General features: G+C 38.1%; 1 protein-coding gene across 2 annotated transcripts in view; it reads left to right on the forward strand.

Moving 5' to 3' along the window:
• Positions 1-15,760, forward strand: part of KCNJ3 (potassium inwardly rectifying channel subfamily J member 3) — a 198,988-nt gene extending 183,228 nt beyond the window's left edge. The window contains exon 2 of one of the 2 annotated variants that reach the window (XM_073305511.2): positions 12,155-12,237. In XM_073305511.2, the coding sequence (XP_073161612.1) occupies positions 12,155-12,160 (6 nt within the window). In that variant the 3' untranslated portion in view covers positions 12,161-12,237. Of the gene's footprint in view, positions 1-12,154 lie in introns of both variants that reach the window. The other variant, XM_073305507.2, reaches the window with a different exon arrangement.
• Positions 15,761-17,059: the final 1,299 nt, after the last annotated feature.

A 17,059-nucleotide genomic window follows, 5' to 3' on the forward strand; every position in this document is an offset into this window, starting at 1 on the left:
TGAGTGGTTAACCAATATTGGTGGCTCTGTAGAGTTATTTCTGACAGGATGAGCTATTGGGGAGACAAGGAATCAGAAAAACTTTTGATGTAATCTTTGTTGTTTACAAAAAATGCACATGAAGTCCTGTTTCCCTGAACCCCATAGAAACATATAAACAGCAGGCATTTTCCTTGCTCAGACATCCCTAAATCTGCCACTCCAGTGACCTCTGTGCCCAAGAAGCTCTGTCTCTCTGCTTCCTTGAAGGGTCATGCTCACAACTACATCTCTTGGCATTTTGCCTACAATTAGTATCCTAGCCCCAGTTAATGTAATCAACCTGGGTTAGCCCTACTTAAGCCATGCAATTTAGTCCCTCAGGTAATGAAGCTGTTTAACTAAAGGGGTTTCATTGCTCGTTCAATTGAGTTTGAGAGTGCCTGGCACACCCGTTGGCTTTAACATGGTCGGTATAGTCTTTGTTTCAGCATAACAGGCATATTTTAAGTAAATAGAAATATTAAAACACAGAATACTCTCTGCATGATATATTGTTGTTTCCTGTGAATAGCAAAGAGAAATTCTGAAGTAGTGTAGAGTATTGCCTGATGTGGTTTATTTGCAGCTCAAATGTGTATAAGTAACACAACTGTGAAACGGTATGCTTACTCCCTGTGACTTTAGAAAGGAAAAAGTCTATTCTAAACAATTGCTGAGTTGCAAATGTTATTTAATCTCTCTTGCGTCTGTAGACATATAAAAAGAATATCTGAATTTCTGTCAGTGGAGGACATTATTTTAAAATAATGCAAAAAAAATTAACCTATATTTTGAAACAAAACGTTTTGAATAAAAATCACATCTTTCTATGACAGAATATCCTGGGCCAGTGATAGAAGTAGGCCACACAATCCTCACAGTTCTACTGTTGGTTGTGATAGAAGAAAGTTTTAAAAGACTGTAAATGGCATGGCTGTTTCACACTAAATAGTTTGTCCAGTGTGCAGACTACTTTACTGAGGAATTTGTTTTGCTTATTATTTTGGGGGACAATAAAGATAACACAGGCATATGCAAATTTTCAGTTAGCTATTTGTTATGTACTGATAAATTTTAGCTATACATTCTAGAGTAATTTATGCAAGATTGACTACTAATTGCAATATTCAGGCTACATGTCTTCACATATATGACTTGAAGAAAATCTAAAGGGCATATTGCAACAAGCATATTAACAATGGACAAAGAACTTTGTAGGTCAAATTCTCCTTATAAATTCTTGTGTGTGCGCTACTTCAATGGAATTCAAAGGGATTTGTACGTATGGTTCAGAGAACAGTTAACCCTCCTGAAATGAGAGGTAGCACTTCTATGTGACTCCACATCCTTAGTGACTGATTTTCTCTTGTTGATTTCAGTGGGAACAGGACTATGCCTAGGTGTGTAATTAACATAAAGCTATGTATATGTGACAATGGAACACAGAAAGATAAAGAGATTATTGCGGATATGCATTTGGCGCTCATCACCATAGTGTCTGAGGACCTGTTTTGTATCTGGGTGAATCTTAAATGGTTGTAACATGCTGACAGTTGGAGCCTTCAGGAAGCACTCATTGACTTGTCCACCTCGCAGTGGGTGGGTGGGGGTAGAGAGAAGAGAAGAGATTACCAAAAATGAATTTGTGTTACTGGACTTTGATGGGTATTTTAACACAGTCTTATAATTTAATTGGTGAAGTAAACTGAAGTAATTTCGTTATAATGTTAAAAATTGCATTTATACTGTTCCCTTAGGCAACAATTAAAAATGTTTACTAGTCTATAACTATAAAAAATGACCTCAAACATGATTAAACCAAGACCACTTAAAACTGTTCTGTTTTATTAGAGGCTATTTGTTCAAAAACAGATATTTCCTTGTGATGTTATATTATCTATCCTCATGCTAACCTGATTGCACACTGTTGTTATTAACATACTTTTCCTTACAATAGGTATAAACCAAGTTTTATCCTAGTTTAGAAAGCAGCAAAACTGAATTGAGATAAATGATTTAGCTGGGCTTTTTCATTACCCTACATGTAAAGATAGAGCTGTATGTGATGTAGAATCAATGGCAATAAATATTCAAACAGTGTGATATGTTTTATGATCAAGGTATCTGCACTCTTTAAAGCTGTGAGCCGCAGAACCTTGCAGGGTATTGTATTCCTGTTGCATCAAGTTGTCCATAAACTATTAGAGCCTTTTCTCATTAGGAGTGAAATTCACCTCTGTGCAGTAGGCCAGCACAAGGCCTACTGAACATACATTAGTCCCATGTAAGAGAGACTTAAATGATACATAGGGCATGTGCCAGCTCTCAGCACAGGGATGATGTTCCTCCTCTCAGTATAAAACCACTTCAGGTCTAGAGATCTGTTCTCACACAGTGAACCCCCATACATTTACATGAACCCAATGACATGATTTCTTTGGCCAAGATTTTTGCACATTGGTGACTCTTAACACTTTGCATGAGGGAACAGATTCAAACATTTTGTACTATCAAAGAAGATAGCTATTAAAGCTAGTTTACAAAATGTATTATTTGACCATCTTTTCACATTTGAATACCGGTTGCTTTTGATTCTCTATTACGTATGATAATTGCTTTTCTTGTCCTGTAGGATAGTGTCCAAATGGCCTGGTGGACATCAAAAGTTTCAGATATCCAGGCATTCCGATGAACAGCACTGATTAACTAATGTAGGGCTACATGAGGGATGCACTGATGGATTCAGATAACGAGGATTTTCAGATAAAAGAATTTGGGATAACTGGAATTATACTATATTTACCTAAGTTACATCTGGCCACTTTATGTACTGGTATAAGACTTTGTCACATCATGTAAGCAACTGAACAGAGTGGGCACATATAATAGAACAAAAGAAACCATTGAGAAGACTCTTTATGCCATCTCACCACAGCTTTCTTTAAAGCCATCTGGCTGTAAAATGTAGCTCCCGGAAATTCTGAAAAACAATGCATTTGGTTATAATTGGGTCACTTAAATATTTCAGTTAAAATGTTCTTTTTAGTTACTCAGTTACAGTCCTGAGAGATTGCAGCCGCAGATACTTAAGGGGAAAATTCACTAATGAACTTTTAGCCCATAATTCTTCAGCATCCATCAGTAGCTATAGTCCAATCAAGTTGGTAAAACTTTTTCCTTAGTCATAGGCAATAAACATTGGTTAATTGTAGCCTAAAGCAATGAAAGAAATATCATTTTTTTCCAAGTGTTGCAAAACAGATTACTTTAAGCAATTAGATTAAATGCATGCTTGCCAAGATACCTATCAGATGACAGTCTTACATATTCTTTTATCATAGTCTTTCTGCCAGTACAAATTAGTGAATACTGCACGTAGTCTTTTAGGTCTCTGCTTATCTGCAGGTCAGTTTGCTACCTGTGAACTGTCTCCTGTGAGAAGATAGAACTCCCTCATAGTTACGTGGATTACTTTCATGCAGGAACTTTTACTTTGGGTTTTTATTTAAAAACAAATAAAAATTAAGCTAGCCAGTAAACAACAAATTCAGAACCACAAACATCAGTTGATTTCTCTCTGTCCCTTAGGACACTGTCTGCTCGGAACCACTCTGTATGTGAAGCTTGGTTCAGTTTCTCTCACATGCAAACCCTTAATTTGTTTTCAGTGTTTCACGTTTTAAAAAAAAAGTGAAGATTTTTCTGCTCTTCTGTTGATGTTTATGAAGTTATTTTCAACAGAAGAGAAGAGGCCTACATATGCCTAAACCAGGGAAAGGCGTCAACACATTCCTCAAACCTCTGGCAGGCGGATTCCAAAAGGGGACAGGACCATTGTCCTATCTTTTCCTCACCCTCTTTGGCATGGCAGCATCTGTCTCTTTAGTAGTTTCTAGAGACAGATGTGTTGCTGATTTGCATTACTCCAACAGTGACACCCAACCAGGTAGCTGGACACCTACTTAAAGTGGCCAGAGCGCCTTTGGAAAAACAGGTGCGAAGACAAGTGAGGAATGAATGGTGTATGTTTAAACTTGTACACCAGATCAGAAGCTGCCCAGAACCATTCACTGTAAGAGAGCTGGAACAGACACTGGGTAGCATCAAGTGTGGAACCGCTGTGGGCTATGACAACATATTTCCAGAATTCCTGAAAAACCTTAGGCCCCGTGCTCGGCTTTGGCTTGTGAAATTCTTCACCAGAGTCATCAGTGAAGGCAGGCTACCGAAGATACGGCACACCGCAAAAATCATTGGCCTCCTAAAGCCTGGAAAGGACCCAAGTCAAGCATCAAGCTATCATCCCATACTATTGCTGTCAGTGTGCTTCAAGGCAGTGGAACAGCACATATTACCCGACGCGGAGAGAATTTTGAGCCTTGACCAAGTTGGCTTTCGCCGAGGACATAGTACATGTGACCATTTGTTGAAAATGACTTCCAGAGAAACTTGAAAACAGGCGCTGTTTTCATTAATCTAACAGCGGCATATGATGTGGTATGGCACACTGGCCTGCTCATGAAGGTATCACGGGTTCTGCTACCTCGGGTCACAGGCATCGTTGAACTGTTCGTCTGCAATAGGCAGTTAGAATCCATATGGGGGAGAAGACGAGTGCTTGGAGACAGAGCAATGGATTACCCCAGCGCTCTGTGCTTTCTCCAACCTTGTTCAACCTTTACATCAATGACCTGCCAATAACAGAGTCACAAAAGTTCATTTACGCAGACAACATCTATTGCAGTACCGAGGCCCGGACATTTAATCAGCTTGATGCCATCTTAAACTGGGACATGATAAAGTTAGTTGACAACCTTAGAGGTTTTTAAGGTCCTTCCTTAGAGGTTTTTAAGGTCAGGCTTGACAAAGCCCTGGCTGGGATGATTTAACTGGGAATTGGTCCTGCTTCGAGCAGGGTGTTGGACTAGATGACCTTCTGGGGTCCCTTCCAACCCTGATATTCTATGATTCTATGATTCTATGACTACTGTAAGACTTGGCGCCTCCAGCCAAGCATCATAAAAACAGTCTCCAGTTTGTTCCATCTTCATTATGCCAGCACAACCCAAGAACTGAATGTTTATCTGAATCATCAGAAGGTGAAGCATGAAGTAGAACCAGTCTATCTAGGTGTGACCTTAGACTGCACACTGAGTTACCATGGCCACCTGAAGAAAACATCAGCTAAAGTTAAGACGTGTAACAATCTTCTTAGTAAACTGGCAGGTTTGACATGGGGTGCCCATGCTTCAACTTTGCGGACATCAGCTCTTGCTACCTCGTATTTGGCGGCAGAGTACTGCGTACCAATGTGGAGTCGATTGGCACACATCAAACTTGTGGATACGCAGTTACATGCTGCCATGCGTATTGTCTCCATCACCCTGTGTCTGACTCCACTCCCATGGCTTCCAGTTCTGAGCGATATTGCTCCTCCTCATGTCAGACACGAGGTTGCCACTGGCAAGTTACTAGAGAAAATATGCGCCAACTGAAGCCTGCCACTGCACAATGACCTTTTTAAACCACCAGCTGCACATTTGCCATCACATCAGCCATTATGGTCTCATCCGCAATGCCAGGTTGTTAGGGTGGAAACACTCTGGCGAGCGGAATGGATGTCTGTTATAATCCCCAACCAGTCCCTCGTTGCTGACCCCACAATCTGCCCGCCTGGTTTTGACCTGCCCTATCGCCAATGTTCCCTATTGAACAGATTCTGGACCAGACAAAGTCTCTGTGCAGCCAACCAGTATCACTGGGACTTTTGTGACAGCCCTTTGTGCAGCTGTGGTGCAATACAGACGATGACGCACATTGTCGCTGAATGCCTGCTGACTGGGTTCAGCGGTGGCCTAGAAGAACTGAAGATGCCAACACTTGGTTAGATGACTATGCACACGCTAAATAAAATAAATACGTAAATTACTCCAGCATGTCAGTTAGGACTTATCGACACTTAGAAGGCTGCCAAGGTGGAGATGCTACCTACACCGATGGGAGGGCTTCTGTCGCTGGCATAGGTACTCCATCTTGCTGAGAGGCAGTAGCTATGTCAATGGGAGATGCCCTCCCATCAACCTAGTGCTGTCTACACTAGGAGTTAGGGGTATAACTATGTCATTCAGGGATTAGTAATATTGACATAATTGCTAGTGTAGGCCAAGCCTGAGTTAGGCTTGTATAGATGACTCATTTTTGATGACACACAAACTTGTGTGTTTGTAATTTACGAGTTGGTGACTCACAAAAGCTCCATACAAGTCCTCTTCCAAAAATAATGCTGTAATATCTGTGCTGTTTCTAGTCATCAGTGTACATAGACAGTAACCCTTGAGCTGTTCCTACTTTGCATCTCACTAAGGTGTCTCTTTCATAGTGAATTACATATAATTTTAACTGCATCATCAAAGCCCACAGTTTGGGTTTGTTGTCAATTATCTCTTTTGTAAAGAGATATTTACATTTTATGTAATTTGTTAACTACACTAAACAAAAGGTCAGCAGAGCTAAACAACCATGATGTTTACAGTAATCATAGATCTAATTTCCAGTGCTGCTGTATTCATTTTCCATATATTGCTGACAAACACCCATCTACTAATGAGTTCCCTAGCTAACATGAGATAAAAAGAAGCTGAAGATGAAGGTCCTGTTGTTCGGATTGTTCTTTGGCTGTGCCTCCATAGATAATGAACAACTGCAGAATAAAGGACACAGATGGGCCATGTATTCGACATAATTAACACTCTTCTAAAATGTGTTTCGCGATCTGTTGTGTGATGTGATTCTTTCCCATGGTAAATTCATAATAAAAATTGAAAGGCCCTGGGATAAAAAGAAAGCAGGTCATCAATCTAATTTATATACATGAGACATAATTAGAAAGAAAATCACTGTGTATAAATAATATATCTTACCTGAGTGGAAGATGTTTATGGTTGAAGATTTGTTGTGCAGCAGGACTTAGATATCATGCTTTCTTTTTCCTCATTTTAATAAAAAGCTGAAATGACCATGAAAAGAACTAAAACAAAACTGGCAGAATAATATTAGTATGATGCACTGAAGCATACCTGTTTGCATTATTATAATTAATTTGAAAATGAAAGATATGTTTCCAGGAAAGACTGTTAATCAGCAAAACGGGATGGATTTGGTAAGGCTTTGTCAAAGATTATATTCTGACAATAGTGTGTGCGTTTTTTTTAACCTTTCAAAGCCTTCATTTAACTTTATTTCTCATTTTTGAGTGTTGTCCTTTGTTGCTGTCTAAAACAAGGACGTTTGCTCATGTCTGTGTATCTTACCCAAAACTAGCCATTCCTACTGTTTGTAATAATAGTGTAAAATAGCAATTAACAGAGTTGCAAAATATGTTGGTAGATTTAGAATGTAATTATGTTCACAGATTACTGCAAGTAAAAAAAAAAGTCAAATCAAACCACCATGGGAATCAGTTGCAATGACTGATATGAAAATGTAGTTGTTGAATATATAGACTGTTCCTTACACTCAATTCTCCTTATTTCTCCTAAATCTCCTGATTAAAACTGTATTGTGGTTGAAAACTGATTTTTATTTCAAATTTTCAGGTATGTGAATTGGGATGATGTCAGGAATTGGGTTGACATTAGCAGCAAAAAATGAGAGGAGGAACCCCATTTTTAAACACTTGATTATAACAGGAGCCAATACAAACATTTTGAGATTAGCAAAAGCTCAGTACATAAAAGTGGATTACCATATAGTACTGTACAGTGCATAAAAGTGAATATTACAAAACAACATTTAGCCATTGTTGAACAGATAAACTATTTTCCCCACCTTTCTGGGTCCCAGAAAATTCTTTGCTTTACTATGCCCAGCCCCCTGGTATACAGCCTGGAACTGTGGGGCCACTGTGCCCCTTATCTCTCCAGCCTAGGCTGTGTCTCTCTCAATGCTTTGCTAGTGACAAGCAACAAACTCCTCCAGTTGCTGTTATCACGTGGCCACTGGCATACAGAGACAGAGCCAACAAAGTTGTATGAATGCTCTTTAAGCCACTGATGAACTGTACAGAAGCAAATGCGAGCAAATTCCTCACAGTTCCCAGCCTTGCACCCCAGAGATGTACTTTCTTACACTGTTCAAGACCGTCTCTTGAACAATGCAAGCTCATTAGTTTGCTGCTTCACAGTGGAATGCACCAGCCTTTGTAATCTGAGCAAATTCCCCAAGAATTTTAGACAAACTCACTGGTAGAGATAAAACATTAAAATAAGTTTACTGACTACAGAAAGATAGATTATAAGTGGTCATAAGTGTTAGGCATAAAGGTCAGCGATGGTTACATAAGAAATAAAAAGTAAGCACACATTCTACATCCTAAACTTTATCAGACTCATTAAGCTTCTCTCACCCCACTGGATGTTGCAGGCAGGTTACTGTTCTTAATACACAGGCTGAATTCCCTTTGCAGCTTGGGACCAATCTCATGAGTTCAAAATCTCTGTCTTCCTAGTGTTCTTGTTGCCTTCAGAGTAGACGGGGCAGGTGATCTCATGATGCCACTGTCCTCTATTTTGTACTCTCAATTCATGTATCTGGAAAAATACTGGCCCAGGCATGTCCTGGTGGGCTTTGGTGAGTCAGAGTTGAGCAATCCCCATGGTGTGGTGCTTGCATAACTGTCTCTTATTGAATTGTAAATCTCTTGTTTACAGTTCCCCTGCTGGTCAATGGCTGATAATGGTTGTTTAACACCCACCTGGGTATAGGTCACCTCCTTTGTAGCCACTGGTGAGCTAGATGTGGGCATCTCCTAAACTCACAACATATTTCAATAATAATCATATAGCAAAATCTCATAACTCCATATATAATGATGATCTGCATTTTTTCCACAGAACAATGAGTTTCAGCAGATCATGACCTTTTACTGATACCTTACAAGGCATTCTTTGTACAAAATATAACCATACACTAGTATTGGGGTTACAGGGTGCTATTTTGAGGTACCCTATGTCATGTTTACAAATAAACATTTAATATGTATGGGCTGACTGAATTGTGGCTAGTTTTCTTCCATGAACATATAAGTGGCCATGCCCTTTAGCAGCCTTGAGTCAATTTTGCATCTTTTAGTTTTTGCCATGCTTCTCTTTTTATACTTCCTCTAACTGGTTTTCCATGTTTGGGATCTCTTTTGGCTCATACGCAGTCTTTGTTATAAAACATGCAGCTGCTAATAATTCTCTACTTCTGTGCAAAAGCAGATGGAGTGGAACAAATTCATGCTAGAATACTGTGGCTTTGACCATTCTCATGCTCCAGGTACAGGGCACCAGTTGAGATACCAAATGGACAGTGGTAACCCAGAAAAGGGACTGGAGAACCAGTTCCAGGAGTGATTCCCCTTCTGTTATAGCCCTACACAGCCCTTCCTCCTAGTTGCTCACTATTTCACACTTCTGTGAGGCCACAGAGAGAAGGAAATTGCAAAATACATAGTGGAGAGTTAATGCTGTCTCAAAGTAAAGTAGGGGAGTTGAAACACAATCTATTAGTAAGGGTTGTTTGGATTTTGTAGTTGGATGAGCAGGGCAGGTACATCAAGTATTCGGTGATAGCAGTGTTTGAAATTAAGCGAATATTAGAGCAAGTTCTGCAAAACCGATTATTTTTATGAATAATCTGGCTAAATATACATTTCAAAAGTGTGCAGGTTCCTGCTACTCGTGTGTGAGTGAGAGTGAGAATATAAATTCTGTGGAAAAAGACTAAGAATTTGCAAGTTTTGGGAGGGTTATTTAACTTTCTTTTTAAAAAATTTCAATGTCTAACAACATTATATATCATGTGGGATATGCCAATACATCAAAATATGTTCTAAAATATTACAGATATAAAACTTCTTTAAGAAAAATATGTTTTTTATCATTTGTATGTGCAGTTAGTAGAATTTACATATGCAGAACCCATTACCTATGTGGGCATATGATCGTGCCGATATACTCTTGCAAGTGACACACAAAGGGGAACATGTTAAAAATATGGCCTGTAAAATGCTACAGAGAAATAGTAACAACAATACTTGGCATTTATTTAGCATATATCATATCTTCAAGGTGCTTACAAATATGAATTGATTAATCATCACATCTAGTAGTTAACATAAGCATTTTTAGGCAATGTATTATCTTCATTTTACCTGTGGGGGATTTAAGACTAAGGGCGGTTAAATGACCTGCCACATTCTATGTCAGTGCAAAACCTGGGAGTTCTTGGCTCCCAAAGAAGGTAATGTTCTTTGGATAGCAAGATGACTAATCTGTGTCTAGTTCTGCATTGCAGATGGTCTGCTCCCTGAAAATATAAATAAAGCCTCTTTTATGCTGAGATAGGAGTAAACAAGAACTTTTAAGCCCTCAAGATTTGGTACTATTCATTTAAACCCCGAAGACGCAGCTAAACATTAATGTAACAATATTAGTCACTTTCTAATTTCTAATCTAAATAACTGGTCATTAAACTACATTACTGTTATCTACAAATTCGGAAACAGAACTGTCACCACATAAACAATCATTGTAACTGAAGTACACTGCTTTGAGGTCAATATAAAGCAATAATACAGGAATGATTGGCAGCATGAGTGGTTCCCCTCCCCCCCAGCATTTTTCTTTAAACCTTTAATATCTGTGTCTCCATTACTAGTCGTGACCCACACTCTGAGTGCTATTGGCCCCTCTGGTAGCAGGTATTTGTGGGACAACGACACTGTTTAGTGCAGTTTGTTCTTTTGGTTAGTGTCCACTGCTGGGGAAGCTACATACTTCAGTTACAGAGATCGAAACAGAAATGAGCAAAAACAACTAAGAACAAAACTCAGTGAACTGTTAAACAAAATAAATGGGTCTTGTATTGTGCCTGAATTGCCTACTAGATGGGTTGCCAAATTTAAATACATAACCTAATTGGAAGAGAGAGAAGAAGCAATCTGCTCATTCCACACTGCTATACCCATTCCCAAAGGAGCTATGGGATTGCTGCATGCCTGTGTATGGGTAGCCCTATTACAGCTGTACTTAACTCCTGATAACAACCACATTTACTTTACTGATATAAAGCCCAGATATTTGGGGTCTATAAAGGCCTGGGTTATGGATTAAGCACTATAGGCCTAGGGCCCAACATTGAGGAGTCATGTGATAATATCAGAATTTATGGTTTAATTTTTGATAGCCCTCATTGTTGCAAAGAAAACTTAAAAATGTAAACCAAGAATATGCAGACAGCCAGAAACAATAGCGTTGACAGGTTTGAACTGGCATCTCAAAGGGATGTTAACTGTGCTGGGATGCCCAGGTCAAGGGACAGGAGTCTGCATAAGGAGCATGCAATCAGAAATAAAAAATTGCCTATCTCAACTATCAAGTTTTGATGGAGAAAAATAAATAAATATTTATTCTGTGAGCTCTCAGCAACCAATTTCTAGGTTTCAGAGCTCTGTCTAATCTGTGTGTCATTTAGGTGTACCAGTCACAGTGGTAAATCTATGTACTGGTACCAAGTTAGGTTCTGATCTGCAATATTGTTTGCATATGACTCCCATTGGAGAAGAGCAGGCTGTCAAATTTTGATAAATAATTGTGGGGTTTTTTTTTTCAAAAATGCTTGTGAAATTTGTTTTCTGTTCACTGATCAGCTACCGGATTTAAATTTATGAATAGACAAAAGTAAAAATTAAATGAAAAACAGAACTGAAGTGGTTCAGATATTTTGTGACACCCCTCCCTTCCTCCCAACCCTCCCCCCCATTTTCTGACCAGCTCTATATTGGAGACTACAGTAATTGATTCAACAGAATTATTAGATTGGGGAAAATGCAAAATGTGCAGGGAATGTCAACAAAAAGGCCTATTGTAGCAATCTTTCTTATACAGGAACATATCTGCAAAATAGCTAGTCAATGATTTCAGAGTTTAATTAGTACTGGTGTGTTAAATGCATGAAAAAAGCTTAACATATGCTTATATGACATATTACAAATCAAAATTCTACACATCCAAAAATCAAGTTAGATTTTACTTATGCAATTTTATTTCTTAATAATTTATCAAGAGTTTTATTTCCTTTTTTGTTGCAGGGATGACATGTCAAGCCCGAACTTCATATACCGAAGATGAAGTTCTCTGGGGTCACCGTTTTTTCCCTGTGATTTCCTTAGAGGAAGGATTTTTTAAAGTAGACTATTCCCAGTTCCATGCAACATTTGAAGTCCCTACTACACCCTACAGTGTGAAAGAACAGGAAGAAATGCTTCTTATATCTTCCCCTTTAATAGGACCAGCTGTAAGTAACAGTAAAGAAAGGAATAATTCTGTAGAATGTCTAGATGGTCTAGATGACATTAGTACAAAGATACCCTCAAAACTGCAGAAAATGACTGGAAGGGAAGACTTTCCCAAAAAACTGCTAAGGATGAGTTCTACAACCTCTGAAAAGGCCTACAGCATCGGGGATTTACCTATGAAACTTCAGCGAATAAGCTCAGTTCCTGGCAACTCAGAAGAGAAACTGGTATCTAAAACTACAAAGATGATGTCAGATCCTATGAGTCAGTCTGTGGCTGATTTGCCACCAAAGCTTCAAAAATTGTCAGGAGGAGGAGCTAGAATGGAGGGAAAAATTCCTCCAAAATTGAGGAAGATGAATTCTGATCGCTTTACATAACAAGAATAGACATTTAGATATTATTTAAAGTTTGAATTACTAGTCAATCCAATTTGAGCAGGAAAGCAAGCAAGCAGGAAAGAGTCTTATTGCTAAAAGGTGAAAGTTTCCTAAGCACTACATGCAAACTGGGACAGCAGTGTTCTTCCCAGATAATGTACTGTAAGTATAATGTTATGATGAAAGACCTGAAGTCCAGACTGAGGTCATAGGAGAGCTAATATTAATTGGCATGTAGTGTCACAACAAGCATGCAATAATAGTGTACAATTTTTGCATATAGTTTTCTGGCATGATTCTTACTATATTTATATTGTATATTCTGAAAATATGTAAAGGGGGATGTTACTCTCACCTATATTTCTTAAGGGTAAGTTGTAGGTAAAACATAAGTAGGAAATTTTCAGGACAAGTTATAATTTAATTTAAAGTGTGTTTTTTTTCTGATGTAGATTGTGATGTTTTGTTCAAACCAAGTAGTTATGGTGCATGTTTTCTTTCTTAAAATGAGGCTATAAGCATTAGTCAATTCGAAATACCAAATTTCTTAGCCTTAAATTATGTGCCATTTTATAATTTGCTTTAATATTTTCTTCATTTTTTTTCTGCCATTACAATTCTGGGAGAATTTAAAGTGTACTTTATAAGAGGTGTTAGCAAAAAATGTAATATTTAGGGCTGGGCAAAATATCTACATTTTAAGTACAAAATTTAAAATAAAATAATGAGATCATTTTGTTTCATGACTAATAATATTTGTGTAACAAAACATTCAAAATGGGCACATTTGCTTGATTTTCTAATGTCCATAGTATCAGCCTAATAGAAAAATGTAAAATCAACTACTTAGACTTTCTGGGTGAAATTTTGTCTCGATTACATCAAAGGCAAAATACCAATTAGCTTCAATGGGACTGGGTTTTTACCCTCCATATTTAGGACAAATAATTCTGATTGTGACATTCCAATTTGATTGGAAAACTAAAGCAAAAGATCCTGCAGACTCTTGGGTTTTCACCCTCCAAAAGTTGGACAAATAATTCTGAGTGTGCACAAACTGTTACTTGTGCATCATGGGATTACTTGTCTGAGTAGGGACTACTCACTTGAGTAAGAGTCTGCAGGATCTTTTGCTTTAGTTTTCCAACCAAATTGGAATGTCTCAATCAGAATTATTTGTCCGAATTTTCAAAAAATGCTAAATCATTTACTGAAACGCCAAAAAATGTCAATGCTCTCTTATTGCCCACAAAGTCCATCTAGGCAACTTTCCCCTCTCTTTTATGGGAATTTTTCCCTCTTGCTTTCTATATGGTGATAATATTTTAAACTGATAAAAATACATTTAGATGGGTTTTGAAGGGCAAAAGGTCAACTCTTCTTAAATGTATTTTTGAACTTATTTTTCCTTTCACTTTGTTCTAAATTCTCTTTGCAGAGGTGAGCCAGCCTGGTATGGCATAGTATAGGTACCTCCAGCCAACCATGGGTAAGTAACATTTTGGTACCTATCCTCTGCCTCTGCTTGGAGTTGTCTCAGTTCTTCCACTAAAAGTTGAACTTCTATATAGCATACATCACAGCATCTGAAAATGCTCCTTAGTTGATGCTATGATATTACTAGAAGTGGTACTTTGGCACGGTTCCTGCATCTGGTTTGGAGTTTCAGGAATAGGTCTGGCTTTCGGGGTACCTTCAGGCAATGAGTATTTCTATGTTGGCTCATCTCTATTCTGTTCATAAAAGGGTCAGTGTGATTAATTGGACCATAAATGTATAGCTGGTGCACTTTTGGAAACAGGGTAATTAAAGTATCCCCTGTGCAATTTGCACATAGATGTCTGTATTTCCCGCAGCTATTCCATAGCTGTGCTTTTACAGTCTCTTTTCCCCACAGGGCAAGGAGATCCAAGACTTCTTGTTTACTGCAGGTAGGAGCATCTCTAGGAGCAATCTGTGTGCAGAGCGAGCATGGCCAGACACACACAACAAAGGTGAGCTGGTAGGTGTGCTCGCCAAGGTAGGCAATCAGGAAGAGTCATTTCAGAATCACATGGGAGGTGCTAATGGAGAGGTGGGATGGTTAAGGGATTCCAGTCTCTGTGAAGATTAGCAATGGAGTTCAAATTTGTTGCGGGCACATGCATATTGTGGGACAGCTGCTGGAGGACTGCTAGGATCAACAGAGGTAATTCAGTATTTACACTTGCACTGCATCGACCTAAGTAGGCCACCATGGCTCTGACACTCAGGGAGGTGGTGCTGTGTGATGGACACTTATGTTGGTAGGAGATGGGCTTTGGTTTAAACACGTGCACAATTAGGTCAACACAAGTGGACTTAGGTTGACCTCACTTTGTAGTGTAGACCAGGCCTTAGTAATCTGAAGAAATCATGCTTTGAAATTGGACAGTACTGTCCTTTTTATGTTAGACGTTGCAAAATATTTTGCTACATATTCAGTTATGATTAATTCAAAATACTTTATTAACACAAAACATTCACCCTTCCCTGCTGGGAATAAGGCTGCTGAGTCCTGTGGCATGTACGTTAAGATTAAATATTGATAAATGCAAACAAACATGAATAAATTAGTTTGTAATTTTTTAAAAAAGAAACTGAAGTTATTCTGGGTTAATATTTTATTTCTATTTGCACAGTCATTTCTCTCATTTCATCATGTTTTGTTTTTGCCCAGCCCTAGTGCTTAAGCTACAAAAGTATTTCTGTTTGACTGCACAGCAGGTCTGTGTTCTCTACTGCTGAATTTATGCTTGAATTCTATTGTAAATTGTATATATTCAAATTAGAATCAACTAATTGCATTTTCTGGCATGCAATCTATAATTGTATAAATGTACAAGTTTATTTGGATTATACAAAATTACAAACTCTTGTATTTGTTCATACTGCAAGCTCAGTTTTATCTAAGCTATATTAAACTTTCAAAAATTGTTGGGTTTAAATGTCATAGTGTACTTGTCATTTATCAGATGTACCCTATGTATATTTTTTAACAAGTGAATAAAAATTCAGGGTTTTGATTTTTGTACAATTATTTAAATGATGAGGCGGTAGCCTTATGATTTGGCATATACTGTACAAAAATGACTGGTCCACTTCAAATCAGGAAACAAGAACAGGACTTCAGGTGATTCAGGTTTTAAGCAAAAGTGATCACACAAAAGGACATTTCGGGGGGGGCTTTGGGACTGATCCATCTCCTATTGAAGTTACTGGAAAGACTTAAACTAATTAATATTGGATCATGAACATGTTGACCAGCTGGGAAGAACTGATGGCCCATGACCGTATTAATTCTAGGCAGTCATCAATTCTCAGGAAACACTATGCTCAGTAATAGTTACTGCTTGTAAATTGTATGATATTGCCTCCAGGTAATTTGACCTTCTGTACCTGCGTGTCCCTCTATGCACCTCATACAAGTCAAGATCAAAATTAAGTTCACAACATATAACCAGCAACAGGCTGTCACCTCACTTTCTTGTCTTTGGCACAGATAGATCTATCATGTCTCTTTAAGAGCATTATTAAAAGCTACTTCCTGTCCCCCACATGTGATGTAATTTTAAAAGTTTTTCTGGGAGGAAAACTTTTCCCCAAACCTGCGTTAGTAATAGCCAAATACTCTTTGAAAGTGGACTCCTGATATATATTCGTATTGGCTTTTCTTTAGAATGCAGTCCTTCTTAATAAAGCTGTTTACTTAGGAGGATACAGGATGTGGTTTCAATTAACCTAGATATTGTTGATTAATACAAGTCCATTTGAAACAAAGTCTTTGAATGTCAGACATTTCCATAGTTCATTTTCTCTTCTGAGATGGATTTATATACCTACTAGTTTCTAGAATTGTTTCGTTTTAATAAAAAAAAAATTCTAAACTAATAAACCAAAACACCTCTTACCACTATTGTAACTGTTTGTTATTTTTTAAAACCATTTCTATATAATATGGTAGTGGGTTTTTCCCCCAAGTCATCCAAATTTGCTGGTTCAGGAAAGAGAATCAGTTTTGATATGAAGGGATCTGTGAATCCGACTTTAGTTGCAATGTCACAAAACCAACCAAGCTATTCCCTTGCCAAAAATATCTTCCTAATGCAGCCTCTGATATTTACCTGTAGACGATTTACCATCCATTGCATCATAGCATGGAGGGCCTTTATAAATAGCATTTTTCAATTACAACACAGTTCAATTACGCAAGTATACCCTAATGTTCAGAAACATCCTGCTGATATCATTCCCTGATGTTTTAACCTCGTGGTGCACAAACTCTTTTTGCAGGGATGAG

This window comes from Lepidochelys kempii, chromosome 11 (genome assembly GCF_965140285.1).
Source record: "Lepidochelys kempii isolate rLepKem1 chromosome 11, rLepKem1.hap1, whole genome shotgun sequence".
NCBI lineage: Eukaryota > Metazoa > Chordata > Testudines > Cheloniidae > Lepidochelys > Lepidochelys kempii.